This window comes from Natator depressus, chromosome 1, assembly GCF_965152275.1.
Source record: "Natator depressus isolate rNatDep1 chromosome 1, rNatDep2.hap1, whole genome shotgun sequence".
NCBI classification, from domain to species: Eukaryota; Metazoa; Chordata; order Testudines; family Cheloniidae; genus Natator; species Natator depressus.
In genome coordinates this window covers 333,992,304-334,008,231 of record NC_134234.1, presented here as the reverse complement: position 1 = coordinate 334,008,231, position 15,928 = coordinate 333,992,304, and the positions used below count along the sequence as shown (strand labels likewise).

General features: G+C 41.2%; 1 protein-coding gene across 4 annotated transcripts in view; it reads right to left on the bottom strand.

Annotated features, from left to right (window-relative positions):
* Positions 1-15,928, bottom strand: part of UPF2 (UPF2 regulator of nonsense mediated mRNA decay) — a 136,516-nt gene that overhangs the window by 22,041 nt on the left and 98,547 nt on the right. For all 4 annotated transcript variants that reach the window (XM_074942626.1, XM_074942625.1, XM_074942627.1 and 1 more), the window contains one exon: positions 3,460-3,601. In XM_074942626.1, the coding sequence (XP_074798727.1) occupies positions 3,460-3,601 (142 nt within the window). The remainder of the gene's footprint in view (positions 1-3,459; positions 3,602-15,928) is intronic.

Genomic DNA, 15,928 nt, shown 5'->3' with positions numbered 1-15,928 from the left:
TCCAATAGGCATTACTTTGCCATTAACATTGCATTTCATCTGACATTTTGTTTCCCAGTCACCAAGTTAGCGAGATCCCTTTGTAACTTTTCAGAGTCAGCTTTGAATTTAACTATTTTGAGTAATTTTGTATTGTCTTCAAATTTCACCACCTCACTGTTCACCTCCTTTTCCAGATCATTTTTGAATATGTTGAACAGAACAGGTCCCAGTCCAGATCTTTGTGGGAACCCACTATTTATCTCCCTCCATTCTGAAAACTGACCATTTATTCCTACCCTTTGTTTCCTATCTTTTAACTAGTTACTGATCCATGAGGACCTTGCCTCTTATCCTGTGACTGCCTACTTTCCTTAAGAGCCTTTGGTGAGAGACCTTGTCAAAGGCTTTCTGAAAGTATAAGTACACTGTATTACCTAGATCATCCTTGTCCATACACTTGCTGACATTCTCTAAGAATTCTAATAGATTGGTGAGGCATGATTTCCATTTACAAAAGCCATGTAGACTCTTCCCCAATATATTGTGTTCATCTATCTGTATGTCTGATAATTCTGTTCTTTGCTATAGTTTCAATCAATTTGCCTGGTACTGAAGTTATGTTTACTGGCCTCTAATTGCCAGGATTACCTCAGGATCGTCTTTAAAAAAGTCAGCATTTCACTAGTTATCCTCCAGTCATCTGATACAGAGGCTGCTTTAAGCGATAGGTTACATCCCACAACTAGTAGTTCTGCAGTTTCATATTTGAGTTCCTTCAGAACTCTTGGGTGCATATCATTGGTCCTGGTGACTTGTTACTGTTTATCAATTTGTTCCGAAACCTCCTCTATTGACACCTGAATCTGAGACAGTTCCTCAGATCTGTCACTTAAAAAGGATGGCTCAGGTGTGGGAATCTCCCCCATGTCATTTGCAGTGAAGACAGATGCAAAGAATTCATTTAGTGTCTCCACAATGACCTTGTTTCCCCACATTCCACATCCCTCAGATACAAAGCATAGTTCTGGCTATCAGGACGGACACATTATGGAAGTGAACAGCTGGGGGATAACAGGAATTGAGGAGAGGGGATGAAAGGCAGGCAGGCAGGCATCAACTAAAAATATTGTGTATGCACCTCTCAGCCCAGGTATTAAGAGGGTGCAGGTTTTGTGGAGTACAACCAGCACTGAGATAAGGAAAAATAATGAAGGCAGACTGGGTACTGGGAGAGAGTAGGTGGGGAATAAGGACAAATTTTAATGGGTTCACCACATGGCATCAGCTATTTTGAGTGTTACCCTACCTTGTTTTTCAGATGAGAATTATAGGAACACAAACAGAAAGACTCTAATCTATATTAGAGAATCATCAATTCTAAATCACTACTTTGACTTTTTAAAAACTAAATGGATTTTTTTTTGTTGTTAAATTACAGTAGGCAGTTTAACAGGCTTCATTTGTTAATTTATTTAACAGACTTGGATTAGCAGCTAGCCTATTCCTATTAGAAAAATGTACATATAGACTTTAGACAATGTTGAGATTTTGTTGGTAACATTTAAAAATTTCTCTCTCCTTACTGGTTCTAGTAATCCTTTAGAAGCTTGAAACTGAAATCTGATATACTCCCTTCCACTACACTCACACGATTGTTATTCTAGGGTTAACTCATGAAGAATAGTAAGCTAATGCATTAGTTTATAAAAATATGATAGAAAAGAGTGAATACTGATTTTGCAAACAGATTTAACAGATCAAATTTTGGGCCTACAAAACTGACTTGTCCTTTTATTTGTCTTTGTTATGAACATAATCCTAGTATAAAGCAGTGGGAGAAAAATCAACACAGAAAAGAAGAACCAGAGACATTTGCCATCTTAACGTCCTATTGTAAATCTATTACTGCTGCTTACCTTTTTAAATATGTCAAATGGGAATATTCATGAGAAAATGAAAAAAAACTGGCACCAGTAACCAGTTTCATTCATCCACCACAAAACTGAGGTCCTTTATTGTTTTACTGCATGAGAAGTGCAATTCTTAACAGCTCACAACAGAATCCTATCCTAAATGACTTACATTTATAAAGGTTCTCCATACAAATCAACAAACTGATCATGCCAAAACCATGTGCGTATTGACCTTAAAAAAAACCAAACAAACCAGGAACTCTGCATAATGGGAAAAAAACAGCATCACACTATAGAATTTGTTAAGAGTTGTAGTGTAAAATGCGACCACAGCACTCAAGCTGCCTAAATATGAAAAGCCTTTTTTCATTTTCAGCCTGGGCTTTGCAACAAGGAAGTACCTGGCAAAAGGAAGTTTTAAACAGTTTGGGAGGTTTAAAATGGTTTGTTCGAAATCTGTATTCTATTTACAATTTCAGAGCTCCACAGCTATTATGCTTCTGGAAAAATATGATACAGGGGCTCACTGAATTTGGTTCTCATGTCACAGACTTCTGAAACATGTTTTGTATTCCATGGCTTTTATTGGATTAATAGGGTTGTTTTGAATTTAAAACTTCAATTTTACAAACTGCAGTTCATTATTATTTATCAAATACAGAAATGTGACTTACTGCTGTATAACTTACAGCTTATATTATGTTTCAGTTTTGAAGTGGAAATCACCTCTATTAACAGACGAAGAATTGTGGAGGCATTAAATGGAAAAAAGTGATTTAAGGACTAAGAATATCATCCACTTTATTAGGTTTGGCCCTGGTTATGATCAGAGTATGCCAAGGAAAATGGAATCTGATATAACATATTGAATTCACTAGGATACGGCTATATCTGATTTGCTGATTGCTTCATAGGCCTCATTTTGTCTATTCAATATCACTTGAATTAAATATGAATTGATTTGTAAAAGATACATAATTAGTATAAAATATTTATCCTGTCACTATATTCAAACACCCTCCTTTAGAATGCTGAAATGCAGGAGAAATTATGAAATTTCAACTTCAACAATGTCAGTATGAACCAATCACTGCTATTAGCCAGGCTAAGGCAGTCATTTTGATACGTATACTGTAATATGTACTAACACACCTTCACTCAAGTTGTACACAATCCATTTCCCTTGCACCTGGCTGGTTTTTGTTCCTACTGCATTGCAGGTGACAGCACAGACATCATGTGCTAGGCTACAGAGTATCAGATAAACTGCTTTTTTTTGGTATGATTTCCCTAAATGCAACAATGTTATATCTCAAGGTGTATAAAAAGAACTCAAAACTCAGTGCAATATAATTACACTCCCCCATAATGTTAACCTAACCTGTAGGTACTGGTTTCACATTCCACTGGGATTCCTAGGGGTTCTGACAACCAGCATTGTGCATGCTGAGGCATACAGCAGAGTGGAGTTGGTTGCAGCAGGGACACATGTCTTGGGACTGAATTTTTATAGATTAATTTCTCTAGGAATAAAACCCTATTATTTTGAAAGATAATTTCATACCCTGATAGTCCTCTTGTTCTTGCCGTTCATTAATATCCAGAGTGAGCTTTTTCATTCTCATTCTCTCCTCTTGCTCAGCTTGTTGTTGATTCCAGTGGTTGGCAGCAAGTTGAGAAGACATTGGCACATTTAGGATCTTAAACTGAAAGAAAAAATAATCTCTTCAAGTACATATCATACCTTACTTTACAAAGAACAAAAAGAAGAGACTAATTATATGATAAGAAATGTCTTAAGTTGAATTTTATTATTTCTGAACAACCCTGAAAATATACATTATTGAACAGGTTTCTAGGGGGAAAAGTATGTTCCATACTTTCATATATGTTCACACACACAAATGAAACACTAGAATCTACATGACTGCTAAATTTTAAAGCCCATTAGATACAAGTAGAATTCTCGATCTGAGAAACAGATATATTTAGTGTAACTCATTAAGTAAACTCTCTCAGTAAGTTTATCCTTGTAAATAAAACTTTTGATACTATCTCCCACAGTATTCTTGCCAGCAGGTAAAGTAATATGGATTGGATGAATGGACTATAATGTGGATAGAAAGCTGGCTAGATTGTGAGGCTCAATGGGTAGTGATCAATGGTTTGATGTCTAGTTAGTCTATCAAGCGGAGTGCTCTAGGGGTTGGTCCTGGGGCCAGTTTTGTTCAACATCTTTATTAATGATCTGGATGATGGGATTAATTGCACCCTCAGCAAGTTAGCAGATGACACTAAACTGGGGGGAGAGGTAGATACGCTGGAGCGTAGGGATAGGGTCCAGAGTGACCTAGTCAAATTGGAGGATTGGCCAAAAGAAATCTGATGAGGTTCAACAAGGACAAGTGCAGAGTCCTGCACTTAGGATGGAAGAATCCCATGCACCGCTACAGGCTGGGGAACGACTGACTAAGCAGCCGTTCTGCAGAAAAGGATGCGGGGATTACAGTGGACAAGAAGCTGGATATGAGTCAGCAGTGTGCCCTTGTTGCCAAGAAGGCCAATGGCATATTGGGCTGTATTAGTAGGACCACTGCCAGCAGGTCAAGGGAAGTGATTATTCCCTCTATTTGGCACTGGTGAGGCCACACCTGGAGTATTGTGTCCAGTTTTGATTCCCCCACTACAGAAGGGATGTGGACAAATTGGAGAGAGTGCAGCATAGGGCAACGGAAATGATTAGGGGGCTAGGGCGCATGGCTTATGAGGAAAGGCTGAGGGAACTGGGATTATTTAGTCTGCAGAAGAGAAGAGTGAGGGGGAATTCGATAGCAGCCTTCAACTACCTGAAGGGGGGTTCCAAAGACGGAGCTAGGCTGTTGATTTAGTTGGTGTTGGTCCTGCTCTGAGCAGGGGATTGGACTAGATGACCTCCTGAGGTCTCTTCCAACCCTAATATTCTATGATTCTAAAACCTTTGCATTTTCTCTGGGTAGCTGACAAAAGGTAAAGTTCTGTCACTCACTATTGTATTAAATCCATTATCCATTCTGTTAAATCAACATATGTACATCACAAGAGCAAAAATGTATTGAAAACATTTATTAAATCACAATTTGTATAGGAACCAAGGCACATTTGGACATTCTCCTGGTACAAACTGGACTGTTCAATGCTTTATTTCTCAGTAGAATATCAGTATTGTGAAAATACATAAAAGCAATACTATGAAAAGGCGGCACATGACTGGCTGATAAAGGTTTCCATTGTGTGGGTATCTGGTAAAATCATATAGATCTTGTGCTAGATTCAGATTCATCATTGTTGGCACAGGAAGGTAAAAGCTGCACCTCCCAGTGACATCAAGACTTTCTGCCATTCAAAGGGATTAAACCACATGTTTCCACCACTAATAGTCCGTGGTTGTTACACAGGAGAAGAGCAGTTTGTATATCCCACCAAGATTACACAGGAAATCCTTCCAACAGAGGGATTTACTAAGTCATTGCGCAAGTATCCTCATGGTTTGCACTTTCCATTTTATGAACATTGCTTGCCCCGTATTGCCCCCTTGTTGGCAAGAAGATTACATCAACATATGCAGCAGCTATCTCTTCCCCAATGAACTTTCTGCCACTCGGAACCTTGCATGCTGGTTTATGCCTGCAGAACCTGGTATAAACCAGAGGTGACCTCGTCCCTTGTATCCAAGTTCCTCTCCCCCAAGGTATAATGGCTGTGATTTCCAAAGGAGCCTAAGGGAATCAGATGACATAACTCCCCTAAGATTCTTTCAAAATCCCAGTGTAGCAGGGTAGTCACCCTGCTCCGGCCGTGAAGGGGTTAAAACAGCCCTGCAGACGGCTGCAGCTGGGGAAAAGGGGTTAAAAGCAGCCAAGCTAGGCTGATTGGGGAAGCAGCCACAGCTGTGGACAGCTTAATTAGGGCCCAGCTGGCCCTTGTAAGAGGGCTGGGGGTCAGGAGCTGGGGAAGTCTCACTCTAGCCTGGGAGTGGGAAGGGCTAGCTGCCTGGGAGCAAGGTACCTGAAGTGGAGCAGTGCTGGGGAAGGGCAAAGGGAGCTGGGGAGCTCCAGCCTGGTAAACCCCCAGGCTGCAGGCCTTGGTAAAGGCCCAGAAAGGTACTGGGGCTGAAGAGGGGCATCCTGGAAATAGGCAGAGGCAGCTGGTCCTACCCCCTTGCCTGTGATGAGTGGCCATTACAGACTGCAGTCTGCCCCAGTGAGCGGGGGCTAGATGATGACTGGCAGTAGCCACTGAGGCAAGGTGGGGATAGAGGGTTGGGGGTTCCCCTGGGAGGGGAGACCCAGAGTGTCGGGATACTGCTGGGGCAGAACCCCAGGGTAAAGGGCACCGGGGTCTGGGAGGGCCAGCGGTAGGCGAGACACCGGCCTGCAGAGGGCGCTCCATATGCTGGGAAAAAGCTAATTCCCAGACAGCCAGCAGGAGGCGCTGCACTGGTGAGTCGTCACCTTGCTACACCCAGCCACTATGCCCAGACGGAGAAAATATTATGGAAACTTTAAAAACCAAACAGAAATAATTTTTAAACGTTTTCATTCAAAGTGGAAACACTAGCCTTCAGAAAAGCCTGTTGATCCTAAAGTCTGTGAGCACACCTGGGAAAAAGTCACTTGTCCTGCTAAAAGCATCCCTATGTCCACCCTAACTAAAATGGATAACTGACTGTTAGAAAAACGTGTTAAGATAAGCAATTGCAATTGAATAGGAATTATTTTAAAGCCTTTTGCTTGCTTTTGCCAATCTGAGGTCTGTTTTCATGGGAATGGAAATGAAGGGCAGCTAAGTTGCAAGATTTCTTGCCACTTACATTAACAAAACTTGCAATGCAAAAAGGTATAGTATCATTGCCTTGTACAGTGGAGAGGCACTGTAAAAGCAAAATTCTCATAGTAAATCCACTGTATTTAATGCAGTAAAACAGAATTACTGTGAAATCTCATAGTACCTATCACACAGCAACTCTGTTCTGGCTGCAGGTCAGTGTTGTGCGCGGGAAATCATTCTGTTGCCAGTGAGTACTCAGGCAGCTACAACATTTGAAAAACAGTTAATTTATGGAGGAAAAGTCAACCAACTGTTGGTTGCAACAGTTAAGACAGGCTATTACAGACCTGGGAAAGAACTGAAACATCTTTGTGTGACACTGTCAACTATAAGTTCATTTAGATGGGAGAGGAAAAAAAGGAAAAAGTGTTTTGAATAAAACAAGAAAACAGTGTAGGGATTACCAAGAATTCTGGATGACAAGTTCGAATTTTAAGAGCCTCTTAAGTTAACAGATATAAGAGTAAAGCAACCAAGGAAAACAGAAAAAAGATGAAATCTCTATAGACATCCAAAGGAAAAATATAGAGTTGAGCCGTGTCAGCTTCAAACGAACTAAACAGATTCACAGATATCAGTAATGAGTACTACCCAGATAGTTAACTAGTGAACTTATTGGCAGTGTCTAAGGCTACAAATCACTTACTAACGCAAGGGCCTAGTGGTGGCACAGTCTTAATACACAGGAAATCGGGGTTTTGCTTCTTGTCCCATTCTCCAAGTTAAATCAGGCTAGCAGGGTTCTGTGAGGCAGGATGCTCAGAATAAATGGGAAGGGAATATGAAATTTAGATGGTGAAATGAAGCAAGAAGGGTTCTGGAAGGCTGTAAAGTGGTGATGAACAACTGATGAGACGAGTTAAACTCAGAAGTAGGCAGGCACATTGACCAACCAGAGCCCTGATCCATCAAAAACTTCAAGGCCCTTCAGACAGACAGCTCCTTCTAGGTCCCATATCTCCCCAAAAGACTAACATGTACCCTCCCTGCCCAGGAGGGTGCATGTTAGTCTTTTGGGGGAGATATGCTACATATTGCTACTCTTCTGCTCTTCTGGTACACTAATGGCTGATGCTTCACTAATGGCAAAGTCTTCCTGGACGTTGGGATCTGGGCCCAGCATTTGGAGATGTTGTGCATCCTAATAATCCAGTATTAATCCCACTACTGGAAGGAGGAACAAAACGTACTATCACCATCAAGGAGTGCTTTGTTATGTAGAAAAAATAAAATTCCAGTTACCAAGACTAGTCTCTTCTGCAGCTCAGATAAGATAAACAGAGTTCAAACCAGATCTACAGAACTACAGAGATTAGGCTCACATGGTGATGAGATGGTGGGACATTACTACTACAGTTTACTTCAAATAATCTTAAATAAAACTGAAGGAAAAACCATACAATTTTTTTCGCAAATTGTTGTCCTCATTAATCATATGTAATTGCACAACCCCAGATGGTTTCCCTCGGTGGAAACACAATGGGTGAACAGTTTCTATGCTAGAGTTGGACTCTATACTTACTCTGTAATGGCTAATGCTGATTGTTAAGTTTGGTAGTTGGGAACATAATTGACTGGAAAGCCACATTTGTCTGTGGCAGGGCTGATCAACTGCATTAATCTACTAAAAAAACCTATTTTAAAATAATATGTATATAATATACATTACTTGTGTCAAAAGGCATAAAATACATACAGCAATATTTTGATAGCCGTCTTGATATCTATTAAAGACTTCCCTTACTTCAAAAATCAGTGTATATTCTACTCACACAGGTTTAAAATTCACTTAGTACTGTATGAAGGAACACAATTATTTTCTTTTCAACTCCACCTCTTCTCTTCTTATTTTTCTTTTAAAACTGACTACTAGGGTATGTTTTTTCTGAACACAAATTTGTAGACAAAGAAGTCTTTCATTTACTCAATGACCAAAGTATTCTATAAGGCAACACATTTTACATTTCTAGAACCACCAAAAAGAGTTTTGCCAGGAAGAGCCTACTCCCAAAAGCAAATATTGAGGGTGGTGGTAGGGAAGATTCAGAACAAGATCAGCTTTCTTTTTCAAACCACAAAATGCCAGCACCATTTTCCTCTCACACATACTATGATGCTCCCAAAAAACTTAATATTTTACAAAATTCCCAGCTAAATTATCCTGAAACAGTTGAAAAGAGGTCATAATGAAGAGTTTCCCAAGATCTCTGATTGGTTCATTAATGACTACAGTTAAAGCTTTGAAAAAAAAATCTATAAATTTAAACTTAATATGCAACTCCCAAGAAAAAAGAATTCAAGAAAATGCTTTTTACATGAATGCCAAGGAAATAAAAAAAGTAAACTGTTACTACTAAACCCAGATACGTACATGCACACACAAGTAACTCTTATTCTTTACTAAAAGTAATTCAAAATGTAAAGCACAAGTCAACCCATTGACATGAAAACAGAATTCTCAAGTTTGGAATTAGACTTGTGATCACAGAAGTTGGTATATAAAACCTTTTACCAGTTAACAGATAGGATTTTATTGATCACTTTTCATACTCAATAGCACAAATACTATGATGTATATATTTGGGAGTTAAATGTTTGATTAAATAAAACAGACACCATGATCAGCTCCTGCATGAATGTACACACAAAAAAGTAAAGTTAATATACAAGTATCTGTTCCCCCCCCCACTAGCACTATAAAAATATATTAGTGCCATTCCAAGCAACATAACTAGTTCAAGAAAAGAGGTCCCAAAATACTGTAAAGGGAAATAAAAGGGAATAAAGTATAAAGTAATTTTTTTAATCTACACACAAAATTGAGGCCTCTCAGAAAAGATTTAACAGATGCTAAAAGTGATGTCTCATATGAATAAAATCTCCTAACTTCTACAAAAACTCCTATACATTGGTCAGATCATGGCCTTAAGGAACACTGTGTATTTTATGATGTGTTTTCCTTTTATTGTGCATCCTCACTTAATAAATCATAAGATTCAGTAATTTGCAATGTGTCTCCAAGTCTATGCAAGTTAAAGTGTTTCTACAGTATTTGCCTGAACCATTTTTCTGTCCCCTAAATAACTTGGACTCAATTGTTTCAATTAAAATATTCTTCTCTAAGACCATATTTCCCAAACCACGAAAGCCTCAGTCTGTGCAGAATGTGTAATGGAATGCTAAACTGCATCATATTGTTCAGTCAGTAGGTGGTGCTGTGTGTAAAATACCTTATTTAAGCTAAACTCTGCCATATCTGGCAGAGCATTAAAGGATCTTATGATAAACACATCTAGTGCGTATAAACAAGCTGTGTAGCCAGTCCATCTCTGATACAGGAGTACAGGACATAATGTCAGGAGTAAATTAAGAAAAGAATCAGAAGGAGAACAACAAAAGGTTGAAGGATCTCATGTCATTCTTCAAAGCCCCAGAGAATTTCAGCTTTGACAAATCTTCAGAATGGACAGACTGGAAGCAATATTTTACAAAATTTCAAATTGCAAACAAACTCCACAAAGAAACTGGAGATATACCTGTATCTTCTCTAATTTATGCTAGGGGAAGCAAGCAGAGCGCATATTTTTAAATCCTTTGACTTTCCTGAAGACAGTCACAAAGATGACTGGGAAAGGGTTCTGGCTATGTTTGAGGGATACTTTCTATCCCAAAGAAATATGGTTTATGAGAGAGCATGTTTTCATCAAAGAATTAAAAAATCAGGAAAAAGAATGGTGAATGTTTTAGAAGAGTTCTGGACACATTGGCTGAAAATTGTGATTTTGGGAATGCAGTATCAGAGACAGTCTGGTTATTGGGTCAACAGATAAAAACCTTTCCAGCAGCTAAAGTTGGAGAGATTTAACCCTAGCCAGAGCTATACAGATACAAAGCAGTCACAATTAGTCAAACCGAACAAAAGTGCAGGAGCAATTTGAAAAACCTGAAGCTAGCTTAGAAGCTGACAGACACTTCAGTGTTAAAAGTCATTATTATAAAACTCCTGAGGCAAGGAGAGTGAGAACTAACAGGAGGGACAAATTCCAGCCTACATGCACAAGATATGGAAATAGTCATATCCCAAGAGATGATGCATGTCCAGCCAGAGGCGCACGTTGTAATATTACATTAACGAAATATGGATTTTGCAGCTCTCTGCCACACCAAAGGATTCAGGGAGTTGACTCATATTACAGACAACTAAGACCCATTGTTTCTGGGATCTATCACTTGTGATGACATAGAGCCTGGCTGGAGAATGAAACTGAATATTCATGGCATGACTGACTTCAAAACTGACACAGGAACTAAAAGTCACAGTCATCTCAGAAGGGACTGAAGCTTTGTCTATACTGGAACTTCATTGGCAAAACTTTTGTTGTTCAGAGGTGTTAAAAAAACCACACCCCTGAATGACAAAAGTTTTACCAACAAAAAGCGCTGGTGTGAACATCCTGCCAACAAAGCTGCTGCCACTCGGAGGAGGAAGTTTTTTGTCAGCAGGAGAGCTCTCTCCTGCCGACAAACAACAGCTACATTGAGCACCTTTAAGCAGTGGGCTGTAGTAGCACAGCTGTGTCGCTAAAAGGTGCATAGTGTAGACAAAGCCTTATAATTGCCATCAATCCCTCCCAGAGCTGAAATCACCTAACAGAGCTCTGACTAGCCCTGGAGGTATTCTGAACTAAATGGGCCTGTTTACCACAGAAAACTTACAAAGACAAAAGCTATGCATTCCGAGTACATGTGATCAAAGACTAACAACTTTCTCAGCTGCAGTGTAGCAGCCAGGATGGGCCTACTGAGAAAGATGGAAGAACTCGATGGAGGATTTGATATTGGACTTTTGAAAGGAAATCTGGTATAAATCAACTTAAGAAAATGCTGAACCATAGAATGTACAAAAACCTCTATCAGAGGGACCTTTGAATAGATAACCTGCAGATTTATACAGATTCAGAGGGTATCATTACCTGGTCATCGTGGACTACATTTCCAGGTATACAGAAATAATGTACTTGAAAGACATAACATGTCACAGTGTTATCAAGAAACTGAAGTGCACTTTTGCTCACTTCGGTATTCCAGAACAACTAGTGACAGACAACAGACCACAGTTCAAAGCATCAGAATTAAAGTCATTCCAAATGAAATATGTTTTTTGGTCATATTACTAGCAGCCCACATTACTCACAAGAGAATGGATCGGCTGAGAGAACTGTACAGACAGACAAGAAAAATCCTATAGCAGGAAGATCTGTTCCTTGCTCTTCTGCATTATAGATCAACACCAAAAGCAGCTATTGGATATAGTTCAGCACAACTTCTGATGGGAAGACAACTCAGAAAAGACAGTTACCTTTTTCTGTAACGGGTGTTCTTCGAGATGTGTTGCTCGTGTCCATTCAGCTTAGAGTTTGTGTGCGCTCGCCTCATACACCAGTGCCAGAAGTTTTTTCCCTCAGCAGTATCCATAGGGGACCAGCTCCGGTGCCTCCTGGAGTGGGGCGCATATGCTGCGGTATATAGGGCACTGCCGGTTCTCACCCCCTCAGTTCCCCGCTGTCAGAGTTTCTGGCAAGAAGGAAGGAGGGTGGGTTGTGGAATGGACATCAGCAACACATCTCGAACACCAATTACAGAAAAAGGTAACTCTTTTCTTCTTCAAGTGCTTGCTCATGTCCATTCAAGTTAGGTAACTCCCAAGCAGTACCCCTTGGAGATGGGTAGGAGTTCACGGACATGTAGTTTGCAACACAGCTCTGCTGAACCCAGCATCATCTCTGGCCTGCTGAGCGATGGCATAGAGGGCTGTGAACTTGTGCACTGAGGACCACGTCGTGGCTAGACAGATGTCCTGGATTGGGAAGTGTGCCAGGAAGGCTGCCGAAGATGCCTGTGCGTTGGTCGAGTGGGCTCCGACGATCGGCAGCGGCGGGACTCCCGCCAACTCATAGCAGGTGTGAATGCAAGAGGTGATCCAGTTAGAAATCTTCTGCGTGGACACCGGGAGGCCCTTCATTCTATCAGCTGTAGAGATGAAAAGCTAAATCGACCTACAGAAAGGCTTTGTCCGATCTAGGTAGAAAGCCAGGGCCCTTCTTATGTCCAAAGTGTGAAGGCACCTCTCATCACCAGTCTCGTGGGGCTTGGGGCAGAAGACTGGAAGGAAGATGTCCTGGCTCATGTGGAAAGTAGACACTACCTTGGGAAGGAAGGCTGGGTGGGGCCGGAGCTGGACCATGTCCTTATAGAAGACCGTGTACGGCGGTTCTGAGGTCAGGGCTCGCAGCTCGGAGACTCGCCTCGCTGACATCACCACCACCAGGAAAGCTACCTTCCACGATAGGTGAGACAGGGAGCACGAGGCCAAAGGCTCAAAGGGCGGGCCCATGAGTCTGGACAGAGCCAAGGTGAGATTCCACCGAGGGACTGAACTTGTGGAAAAAGTCTCTCAAGACCTCTGAGGAAACTGACCATCATGTCATGGGAGAACACCGTCTGCCCCTGGATTGGAGGATGAAAAGCGGAAATGGCCGCCAGGTGCACCTTGATAGAGGAGTGTGCCAGGCCCTGGTTTCTCAAATGAAGCAGGTAGTCTAAGATGGACTGCACCGAAGAACGCGAAGGGGAGATTCCCGCTGGGCGACCAAACGGGGCGAACCTCGTCCACTCTGCCAGGTAAGTCTGTCTAGTCGATGGCTTTCTACTCTCGAGGAGGACCTTCTGGACCCCTTCCGAACAGGCCCATTCCTCAGGATTCAGCAACAACCACACCATAAGATGGAGGGACGCAAGGTTGGGATGCAAGAGTCGACCGTGATCCTGTGACAGCAGGTCTGTTCGGTGCGGCAGGGGCCATGGAGGGATCGCCAATAGGCTTGATAGCGTCCCGCACCAGTGCTGGCGAGGCCACACGGGCATGATCATGATAACCTGAGCCTTGTCTCTCTTGATTTTCTCTAGGACTTTGCTGATGAGTGGAATCAGAGGGAACCACTGCTGTTCAGTATACTAGAACATGATTAACAATGTATGGAAAGAGTAATATATATATATTTTACCACAGTTTAGTAATGATAAATAAGTGGAAACTAATGTGATGCTAATAAGAGGAAACATTAAGACTTACCACTTCTGTAGAATCAGATTCAAATCCAGTTCAAAGTGAAAATTAAGTTACTGGTCTCATCCTGGTACCTTAGCAGTAATTTAACCAAGTCACAAAACCACAAAAGTTTGGCATGGCTGGCTATCCTGGCTGAGTCAAGGATACAGAGGCATTGAAGATGAGGACTTAGGTGGATTGGAAAGCAGATTGCACAGTACCTCCTTTGTCTGCCTGGTTCCAGCCACTACTATCACTCATTTTCACCATCACTAGATGCCCCCCAAAATGTAAAAGGTATTTTTAAAAAGCCATGACATACCTGTATAAGAAAAGCATCTTCAGTAAATACTAGGCACTTTTTTGTGCATTGTACGTATTACTTATCCAGGAATGCTCAAACATATGCACTATATATCTAAGTAACCAGACAATTAGGTAAGGACAACTGCATGACTCGGGATGCTTAGAGGAAAATGGCACCAAAAAGCCAAATGCCGCCAGCACCAAGGAAGAGTTAGGTTTTTTGTTTTATAAAAAGAGTTTCCATTTTCAGTGGTTTTAAACTCACAGCAGAATTTTCCCCTATACTTGGCTCAAACAGAATCAAAAAGAGACTTTTAGAAATCACTGATTTCTGAGTTGAACAAATTCAGCTAGAATAGCAGCTCTTTCAAAAACCTAAAATAGCAAACACTGCAACTTGATCTGAAACTGAAAGTCTGTTTTCAGGAAATTCTGCAGAAGCTGTAGCGTCCTGAAGATCCTGGGATCTTCCTTCCCCCATTCATTCATTCATGCAAGACTGATTAAGAAGACATTCTCTATTTTGAACAGAGTGGAAAATGTTTTTCCCCCATATAAAGGAATCTAAGGGAAAACAAGCATGGTTAAAAGGTACTGAGAGTCAGAACTGTGCTTAGAGAAGAAAACAGAGTGGTGAAGAGTACTGGCAAATTCCAGATAGCTGCCCGAGGAGCCGGGTGTGTCACCATCCTGAACTTTTCTACTTTGACAAAGATATTGAGAATCCTGAGATCTAGGATTGGTGTTCATCTGCCCCTCTTTCTGGGAACCAGGAAGTATTTGGAATAAAATCCTTTCCCTTCATACTGTGCGGAAACTAGTTCCACAATTCCTTTGTGGAGAAATGACAGAACCTCTTGCCTCAGGAGAGACTTGTGAGATGGATCCCTGAAAAGGGACAGGGCTGAAAATGAATGGAGTATCCCAATGTTAGAACCTCCACACCCATCCATTAGAAGTAATCTGCTCTCATGAGCTGCAGAAATGGGAGACAGGTTTCGACCTACAAAAGGTGGGAGAGGATGTGGGTAGGATGCTGCAGCATCAGATCTAGAATGTGGAAATGTTTGTATCCTGCAACCAAAGGCGTCAAAATGAATGCTTGGCTGATAAGAACAGGTAAGTTGTCTGGAACCTAGGTTTCTTTTTTAGGAGAGTCTGATGATCTGTTATAGGTAGAAAACAGACAGACAAGATCTCTGGGATGTCTGTGACCTACTGAATCTTTTCTTATTTGCCAATGTAAAAATCCCTAGCGGGCGGAGGGTCACCTTGAATTCTTGAGAGAACATAAGGACTATCAGTTGTTCAGTGAGTCCACAGAAGTCCATCAAAGGGAAGATCTTCTACCATGCTTCCAACATCTCAATTCCTGAGGATTACAACCATGAGGCTAGACACATGACAGCTGCTGTGGAGATGAAGCGAGCTGCTGTATCGAATGTGTCGAGAGGCTAGCAAAGTTGTTTCTTATAAAGAGCTGTCCTTCAATAATGATGGATTGAAAATGTTCCCTTTGTTCCTGTGGGAGATGCTCATTAAAAGAATTAAACTTGCTACATGTGACATGGTTGTAGTTAGCAAGAATCCCCTGGTAATTTCGGAATTTCAGAGTAGCAGAGGAGTAGCTCTTGTGACCAGAAATGTCCAAGCGCTTTCAGTCTTTGTTATGTGGGGCAGTTCTCAAACAATGTTGCCTGTTGCATTCATTCACCACATCTACAACCAAAGAGATGGGGCAGGGCGTGAAAAC